Consider the following 9,265-nt stretch of genomic DNA (forward strand, 5'->3'; position numbering starts at 1 on the left):
CCTCACAATTGCAATATTACCCTATGCATGTATCTTTAGAAATGTTTCATCAATCCTTTTATAGATATTATGTGTAATCATGATTACTATGGCTAACAATTAACAAATAGTCAGTAGATTTGCCTAAAACAGAGATCAGCTATTGCTCCATCTTTCATCTCTATGTCTAAAGCATCTCCTTGCTTTAGCTAACCTTTGTGATTTCATTGTAAATTGGAACTTCTGTTGATTAATTTTTGTTTGGAGATTTCTTTCATCCACATATTTGCCACATCTCGTTGACGAATTGAATGTTTTTTGTTTGTGTTTTCATTTTCGGTTTGATGCTGCTATTCAAACAACTTCTTTCTTGCTTCTTGAGCTATTGAGATTTATTCAGTTTGAATTCTTCAATCTTCGATCGAAAACTTGGGTTCGGGTCAGGGGATGGCTCGTGGATAGTGGTTATGGGCTGGGTTTGCTTAATGGGCCGAAGCTCGTACTATTAATGGGCCATTTATTCTCTTTGTATCCGGACTATTTTTGCTAGATTTAGGAAATGAAATTAATAGAAGCATTCATTCTTCTTCGAGTAAAGGCCGAATGTAGTCCCTAACAAATGACCGTTTTATCAATTTGGTCCTTAACATTATCATTTTGATTATTTGGTCCCTCACAAATAAACTTGGACCCGAATCGGTCCTCACTTAACAGAACCGTCAAAAAATAGACGGTTATTGCAATTTGACTATATTAAATTACTAATGATAATTAATTATACCTAATTATAATTCTTAATTGCTATTAAATTACAAATTATTCATTTCATTTTGCAACTGATACTATCTTTTTTTCAATTTTGCTAATAGGAAAAGAATTATAATTAGGTATAATTAATTGCCATTAGTAATTTAATATAGTCAAATTGCGGTTATCGTCTATTTCTTGACGGTTCTATTAAGTGAGGATCGATTCGGGTCCGAGTTTATTTGTGAGGGACCAAATAATCAAAAAGATAATGTTAAGGACCAAATTGATAAAACGGTCATATGTTAGGGACCACATTTGGCCTTTACTCTTCTTCAAAATAGGCTACCCAGATTAATTTAATTTGAGCTAAATATGGTACTTGTATACATGAAATACATGTAAAGGCCAAAAATGAAGTGTGTTTTAAATAGGGGAAAAGGTTTTTTACATTGACGAGCGGATAGATGGCATAGAGTCAACTTTGAGCTTGGTTCCAAAGCGCTCAAAGCACAATGAGACGGACATATATTCAATCATCGACGGGTCCCTAGGTGCGAATGAGGGGTGACCAAAGAGCCGTGGCGTGGTTCGATTGGAACGAAGGCGGTGAAGGGCAGAGGCAAGGGACGAGATGTCGTCTTGAGCAGTGCGACGCCCCTGGATGTGGCTGGGGTACGCTACGCGGATAAACGTGTCGTGTATAAGGTTTGCAACAAACTGTGGCTACCGACACGAGCAACATGAACCCACTGCAACTGATGGTACAATGTAACTTAATTGTGTTTTTAATTACAAATAAATAAATTGAAATAAGAAATGAATAAAAAATATAAAGATGCAATCCACGAAAAATTAAGAAAACTATGGGTTGTGGATTATGTTTCTTAAATAAGAGAAAAGGCCAAAAGTGTTAGAACGACAATGAATGGTTAACATAGTTGTGGAAGCCCCAATCTAATACAAACATATCACAAGAATGACCGAACTAATAGAGAGAAAATACATAAACTCTGGTTTCTTCAATTCAAAATCTATTAATAATGATCAAAAATCAAAATAATCTATATCATTACATTTAAGAGAATCGATATTGCATCATTGCATTTAATAGATTGGATCGTACTCGATCGATATCATTTGTTTACAATATTTTCACCATGGGCTTAAAATTTTGGTTTATAGTAATATGTAATCAAATAAACATATAGAATTGAGGTTACTACTATAAATGATTCGTTTTTCTGGGAAATGTAAATGACAATGTCAAATTATTGGGACTTATATTAAACGACGTCGCTTTGCTATCCAACCCAAACAACAACAAGTTTGTGAGAAGTGAAATAGAGGATGTTGTAGGAAAAGTTGTAGGTGATCCAGACTGAACAATCACCATTTGTAATGAGAGGTCACAGGAGTGCTATTTTATAGTGATTAGGAGAAGATAATCACCATATGCATCTACAGTATTGATGCAAAATTCGTATGGATCACATGGAAATTGATTTTTTTTTTTTTTTTTTATCTCATTTCCCAAATCTTCTTCCATTTTCCCAATTAAAACTATTTGGAAAATTTGAGCTGTGAAGATTTTATCTGTTGAAAATCAAACTGATTTGTTCCCCTTTTCCTGAGTAAAAAAGAAATGTGTAAAAATTGATGCCATTAAAAAAATAATGTAGAAAAAATGTAATGAACTATGAACGTTGTATATATATTTTTCCGCAATCAGGTGAAAGGCTTAAAATTAAAGAATTATTAAGATCCAAATTGGTCAGTAAATTTGCAAAAATATCTATTTGGTCTTATATAATGTTAGGATCTAATCCTAAACAATATGTTTTTATTACATTTAACTTATTAATTAAGTCAAAATATAGTTGACTGGTAATTGTTGGCAGAATCATTATATATGGATAAAAACGAGTAGTATTATCTAAGAGCATCCCCAACGCAGGGGGACGGGCCGCAACGAGCGAGTCCCAGCCCGGGCTCAGGGTTAAACGTCGTCGACTTGCGGCCTGGGACCGTCCTGAGGACGCAGTTGCTTCCCGGAGCCGCGCCCACGGTCCGGCCCGGCTCAAGGTTAACAATGCCCGTGCCGCAACGTGCGAGTCCCGGCCCGACGTTAGATGTATTCGGGCCGGGCCGCAAGTCCCCCGATTTTAATTTTTTTTAAAAAATTTTGTTTGCCTATTTATACGCTTGTTGTTGTTGTGCTCCATTCTACCACTCTTCGACTGATTTGTAATTTTATACACTTTTTAAATTTTTAAATTTAAATTTATACATTTTTTATTTATTTTTTTTAAAAAAAAATTCTAGGATTTGTAGTTTTCTATTTTTCGACTGAACAATGAATTTTCTCGGTTTTAATTGTTCAACGTATTCTATTTTACGAGTAAAATAGGCTGGAGTTGTAAATAGTGCAATTTAATAGTTGTGGCCCGGGTTTAGGCCTGCATGGTTAGAGGTGTTATGGTCTGGGACTCAAATTTAGGAGAATGATGAAATGGAGAGGACTTGGGGCTTGAATTTGAGATGGGGTTGGGGATGCTATAAGGCCACAAGTTAAAACACTTAAAACGTGTAAATTATATCAACATAGATACATGAAGTGTCAATATTTAAGGGCATCTTTGTCCATTTGTTAAAAACAGAGCTAGGTATAGTTTCATAACTTTATAACTGTGGTATACTTTTAACTGTTCCCTTAATTTTGTGATTATTTGCAAAAATATCAAATTGCAGCAATGGGGTGTACAATTCGATTAAGTTCAAGTAGTTTATATAAGTTGAGAGGAATGATGAAAATATTTAGTCTGAATATATCAACTTATGGCATGTTTGGTAGGGGTGATAATTCATCTATGGATGAAATTTCATTCCTAGATGAGTTAAAATAAAGCATTATTACGGATGTTATTATTGAACTTGATGAGAAATTCAACTGATAGGAGCTCATATAAATTTTATTTTTATTATCTATCTAGGACTCAAATAATCATATAAGGTAATATGAAGAATACTACTATTAGATAATTGCATAACGTGGTAAAATCTTCTACTATTGATTTTGATGTAGAAGATTAGAACTCTCCCCAGTCTATGATAATTAGAGCTCAACTTAATTAAGTCTATTAACATTAATACACTTCATTAAATAAAATTAAAAATTGTACTACTATCTAGACCATATTACGAAATACTATGACTTTTCTTAGTTTAAAAGTACTACTTACCTTATTTATACACATACACAAATTTTTCTCTTTTTTTTTTGGTAATGATATACAAACTTTTTCAGTTGATTAAGTACTTCCACTAACATGAAGGGAGAGCAAATGATGACTCAAAACTCAATATTTATTAGATTTCAAAATCTCAAAACTAATATGAACGTTCATAATTTAAGATAAAATTTATACAACTAAAAATAAATAAATAATAAATAAAAATATTAAAGTTCATTCTTTTAATTTTTAGTTCATTACTAGTAGTACTAAGTTAAAAATGAAAGTAAACACTAGGACAAGTAAAATGATGTAGATATCATGCGAATTTCATGTGACAAGACTTAAAAACTCGAATTATCATTCAAAATTTTCTAATATAGGGGTTGTTTGATTCGAAGATTATCCCAAGATTAAATATATAGTATGTTTGTTTAATGAGATTGCATTCCACGATTTAATCCTAGAAGTAATTTGCCATATTCAACCCCTTCCAACTAAAATAATCTAACAATACTAGATGAATTATCACAGGGTATGATAATTAGTCATGGCAACCGTACGACACCTATTAATTGAGAAGTTCAACTGCCACATATTAATTTGAATAATATTTGGAATTATTATGAAAAATTTAATCCTAAATCTACCTATTTTATTACTACTATTGCTCTCAATTTATGCATGACCATGTCCTTATAAATTGATTAGTTCAAATCTCTGCAATTTCACAAAATCAAGACAAAGATAGAGAGATAATAAAGAAAAGATGACTGCCGTAAGTTGCTTGAGTGATATGAGGCCTCCAATGACCATTCATCAACCAAGCATGTGGGCTGATACTTTCACCAACTCTTCTTTTAACGAAAGGGTTTGTGTGTGTGTTTTTGTACTATAATTAAAATTTATGAACTAATCCATTCTACTAAAAAAGTGTGTTTGCTTTGAGCAGGAGCAACAAAAGTATGAAGTGGCAATCAAAGAATTGAAGGAAGAAGCAAGAGACATATTAATGGCTGCAACAACTCCTCTCAACCAAATGGTATTAATCGACACGCTCGAGCGTTTGGGATTGGCCTATCTTTTTGAGACCGAAATTGAACACAAACTCCAACAAATCAAACACGATGACGACCTTCTTCACCATTCCGATTTATTCACTACGTCACTTGGATTTCGCTTGCTCAGGCAACACCGCCACCACATTTCTTGCGGTATAATCTATATTATAGTAGTATATATATATATATATATATATATATATATATATATATATATATATATATATATATATATATAATTGTCGAATTTAATTTTTTGAATGACTTAAGCAGATGTTTTCAACAAGTTTGTTAACAAGGATGGTATGTTCGAAGAAGGCGACGTTGAAGGAATGCTAAGCTTGTATGAAGCAGCTCATGTTCGATTTAACGATGAGAAAATACTACAAGAGGCTGCCGATTTTACAAGGCATTACTTGAGTAGTCGAGAAGCGGAATTAGAGCCTCACCTTAAAGAGAGAGTGAAGCGGGCTTTGAAGCGCCCGCTTCATAGAGATATTCCCATCGTCTACGCACGAATTTTCATCTCTATATATGAAAAGGACCCCACGAGAAATGAACTTCTTCTCAAACTAGCAAAACTTAACTTCAACTTTTTGCAGAATTTATACAGGAAAGAACTCTCCCAACTCTCTAGGTATATAACATATAAGTATTGTTATAAATCTTAATTATTTAATGATTAATTTGAGGCATGCATATTTATTAATTATATCTTTCTTGAAAAAGGTGGTGGAATGAATTTGATCTGAAATCGAAATTACCATATATAAGAGATCGATTGGTGGAGGCCTATGTTTGGGGTGTTGTATATCATCATGAACCTCAGTACTCTTATGTTCGAATTGGAGTCGCCAAAGTCGTTCAATTCGCTGGATTTTTGGATGATACATATGATAATTATGCTACAATCAATGAAGCTCAACTTTTTACTCAAATATTACACAAGTAATGATATTTATACATACGTATACAATTTATTTTCCCTAGTATAGTACTCCATGTCTACTTGTAAATTGGGTTGCAGGTGGAATACGGGCGAAGTTGATCGACTTCCTGAATACATGAGAACCGTTTATCGTTTTATTATGAGTACATTCGAAGATTATGAGCGCGACGCACTCAAACTTGGGAAATCCTTTGCAACTCCTTACTTCAAAGAAACAGTTAGTACTATATAGAATGCAATATTTATATATGAGACTCATTCATCTTCAAAACTATAATTATTTTTTTATTATTTCTTGTATAAATATTTGTATTATGTGATTGAATTAGGTGCAACAACTTGGAAGGGCTTACAATCAAGAGCTAAAGTGGGTTATGGAGAGAAATCTGCCTCCATTTGAAGACTATGTTAAAAACTCAGAGATAACAAGCTGCATATTTATCATGTTTGCTGCTATTATTCCTGGTTTCAAATCTCTCACCCAAGAAACTATGGATTGGATGAAGAATGAGCCCAAAATCGTGATATCTACTGGCATGATCGGTAGATATTGGGACGACATAGGCTCTCATCATGTAAGTTAGTAACATAGTATTAATTTGTTAAGATTCAATTAATAATGGTGCAATATTTGATGAATTTGAAGCGCGAGAGCAAAGGAGGGCAAGTGTTGACTGTGATCGACTGCTACATGAAACAACATGGCGTAACGAAGCAAGAGACGCTATCAGAGTTTGCACGACGAGTAGAGGAAGGATGGATGGATGTGAACAAGGAATGGGTCGAGACAGCGTTCGTGCCTCGAGAAATAGCCCTTCAATTTCTCAACTATGCGCGAATGTGCGAAGCCACTTACAACCACTATAACGGAGACGCTTATACAGATCCTGAAATGGCCAAGCCAACTGTTCATGCTCTCTTTATCGATCCAATTCTCATTTGAGTTACTAAGTTTATTTGGGGACGTCATGAATGTAATACTTATTATTGAAGCTATAGCTTGTATGGATTATAAATTGTACTACCAATGTATTGTAGGAGTACTACTAATTAATAAGTCAATTATAATGGGATGGAGAGAGTAAGTCTTGAAAATATTGTAATCAATTATATATGATGATGTAGTTTTGATTCTATTCTATTAATGATATAGTAGTAGATAGTTTTGATTATAATTAATAAATTTTAAATCAAGAATTTAGAGGTTTTGCATTTTATCTCTATTAATACGATCACTCTTAACGTCTTATGATACGTTTGTACATTGTAGTACTAGTTGTTGTGGATCATGTTGTTCGTGTTGGTAGCCAAAATTTTTTTGCAAAACATTATACATGACACTTTTTTATCTGCGCCGTGTACCTCAGCCACCCCCGGGGGCATCAGAACGCTCAAGCTGATGGCTCGTCGTTGCCTCTGGCCTTTGCCTCCTTCGTTCCAATCGAAAAAGCCTGGGCTCTAGGGTAAATAGGCAGATTCTTTTGGGCTCACCAATTCAATCCATGGTCAGTTAAATAATACTACCATGATGACTTCCCAATGCACAGTGACGGATATCTCATAGCCTTACAATGTACGGTATTAAAATTTCGGCACGAATATGGAGAAAATGCAACGATTTTATTTTTTTTAAAAAGCATACATATGCGTTGAATCTATATAGTTTGCCGCTAGCCGACGGTATGATATGTTTTTGTTTTAGGCCTTCATTTTCAACGAAAATACATGCGTTAGAGTTTTTTAAAAAATCGTATATATAGAGTTTGCAACGAGTCGTATATCCAGAGTTTGCAACGAGCCATATATATAGAGTTTATATAAAAAAAAAAAAATTTAAATTATATCGGACGTCCGCCGCCGATGTCCGTCCGCATGCCACAGCGGCGGACGTCCCGTAGCCTTCGCAACGGACGTCGCGCAATACCCGCGGAACTCCCGTGTCCGCACGGGACGTCCGTCCGCCACCCTTCCTCGCCCAATGGCGGACGTCCGACGCCCAGCGGACGGCCGCCGCTGATGATGCTTTATAAGGGCTTCTTTGTCCATTCATTAAAAACATAGCTAGGTAGAGTTTCATAACTTAACAAATGTGGTACTTTTAACTAGAGGTGCCCACGGTCAGGAATCGACAGTTTTGGTTCGGAACCGCTAGTTCCGATTTTGGAAATTATTGAACCGGAACTGAACCGCGAAAGTGTTTTGCGGTTACGGTTCCAGTTCCAAAACCACCAGTTTCAGTTTCGGTTTCGAACCGGCGGGTTTTTTTACGGTTTTTCACGGTTTCAAACCGCCAGTTTTTTATGGTTCCGGCTTGATTTAACGATTTTCCTGCGGTTTTTCGGGGTTCCGGCACAGTTTTGGTTCAAAAATTTTTGAACATGAACCGAACCACGGTTCAAAAATCGACAGCTTCGATTCGGATAAATTCTCACGGTTTTGGTTCGAAACCGTAACCGGCGGTTACAGTTTCGGTTTTAACCGCCGGCTTGGTAAACCTTGGGCAGGTCTACTTTTAACTGTTCCCCTATGTTTTTTAGAAATTTTAGTTCATTTATGATTATGATTTTGTGATTATTTGCAAAAATATTAAATTGCAGCAATGGGTATTGATAAGGCTAATTTCATGCATTGGTTATAAGGTTAAATTCTGCAATTTTTCAGGTCTAATAAACCTTTTTGAGCCAGGTGTGTAGAGAAAATGCCAGCCCCGGGAGAATTACAGAGATCGCCTGGTGAAGGAAGCTGGCAAGGAAAATTGAGCAGAAGGATGAACAGCCACTAGACTGAGGAGCATCGATTGGAGGGCGAAATGGGAATCACAAGAACAGTCTAGAAGCTCTATCTGCTATATAAAGGAGCACACAATCTACATGGAGAGGAGGATCACTTTTTCTAGCTCCTAGCTTAGTTTTCCTACCTTTTTCTACACACTCACTTGGGGGAAAGTTCAGGGGGGGATTCTTGTTTCATTGGAAGTCTGGGTGCAACACCGTCTCTACGGAGGCGAAGAAATAATTGTCTTTAAATTTCTGTCTACTTTTGGTACTCGCCGAGTCCTCGCTGTTCGAGGCTCGGGATTGGTGTTGTTTTCTATCGTCGGATATCTCGTATTTTGCAATGAATATGTCTGTTTATGTTTTGTTTATCTTATTGAGTTGTTTTGGGGTTTGATTTGTTGTCTCTTGTTGGTTGATCTGAGTTTGAATCTGTTTTATAAGAAATCTGTTGTCGATCGATTCATTCTATGTAGATCAGTGAGGATCGGAGATGATGATGGTGTTTGGTTGGTGTGGATG

At 35.4% G+C, this 9,265-nt stretch overlaps 1 protein-coding gene across 1 annotated transcript; it reads left to right on the plus strand.

Annotated features, from left to right (window-relative positions):
- Positions 1–4,680: 4,680 nt before the first annotated feature.
- On the plus strand, positions 4,681–7,108 carry LOC125223786 (cis-muuroladiene synthase-like). The gene is made up of 7 exons (XM_048127080.2): positions 4,681–4,830; positions 4,912–5,173; positions 5,294–5,657; positions 5,750–5,968; positions 6,048–6,186; positions 6,299–6,544; positions 6,616–7,108. The coding sequence occupies exons 1-7, from the start codon at positions 4,729–4,731 to the stop codon at positions 6,910–6,912; spliced, it is 1,629 nt and encodes a 542-aa protein (XP_047983037.2). The 5' UTR covers positions 4,681–4,728; the 3' UTR covers positions 6,913–7,108.
- Positions 7,109–9,265: the final 2,157 nt, after the last annotated feature.

The sequence above is a fragment of the Salvia hispanica genome, chromosome 1, assembly GCF_029641045.1.
Source record: "Salvia hispanica isolate PSC_SH4W2 chromosome 1, Shi_PSC_v1, whole genome shotgun sequence".
Classification (NCBI taxonomy): Eukaryota; Viridiplantae; Streptophyta; class Magnoliopsida; order Lamiales; family Lamiaceae; genus Salvia; species Salvia hispanica.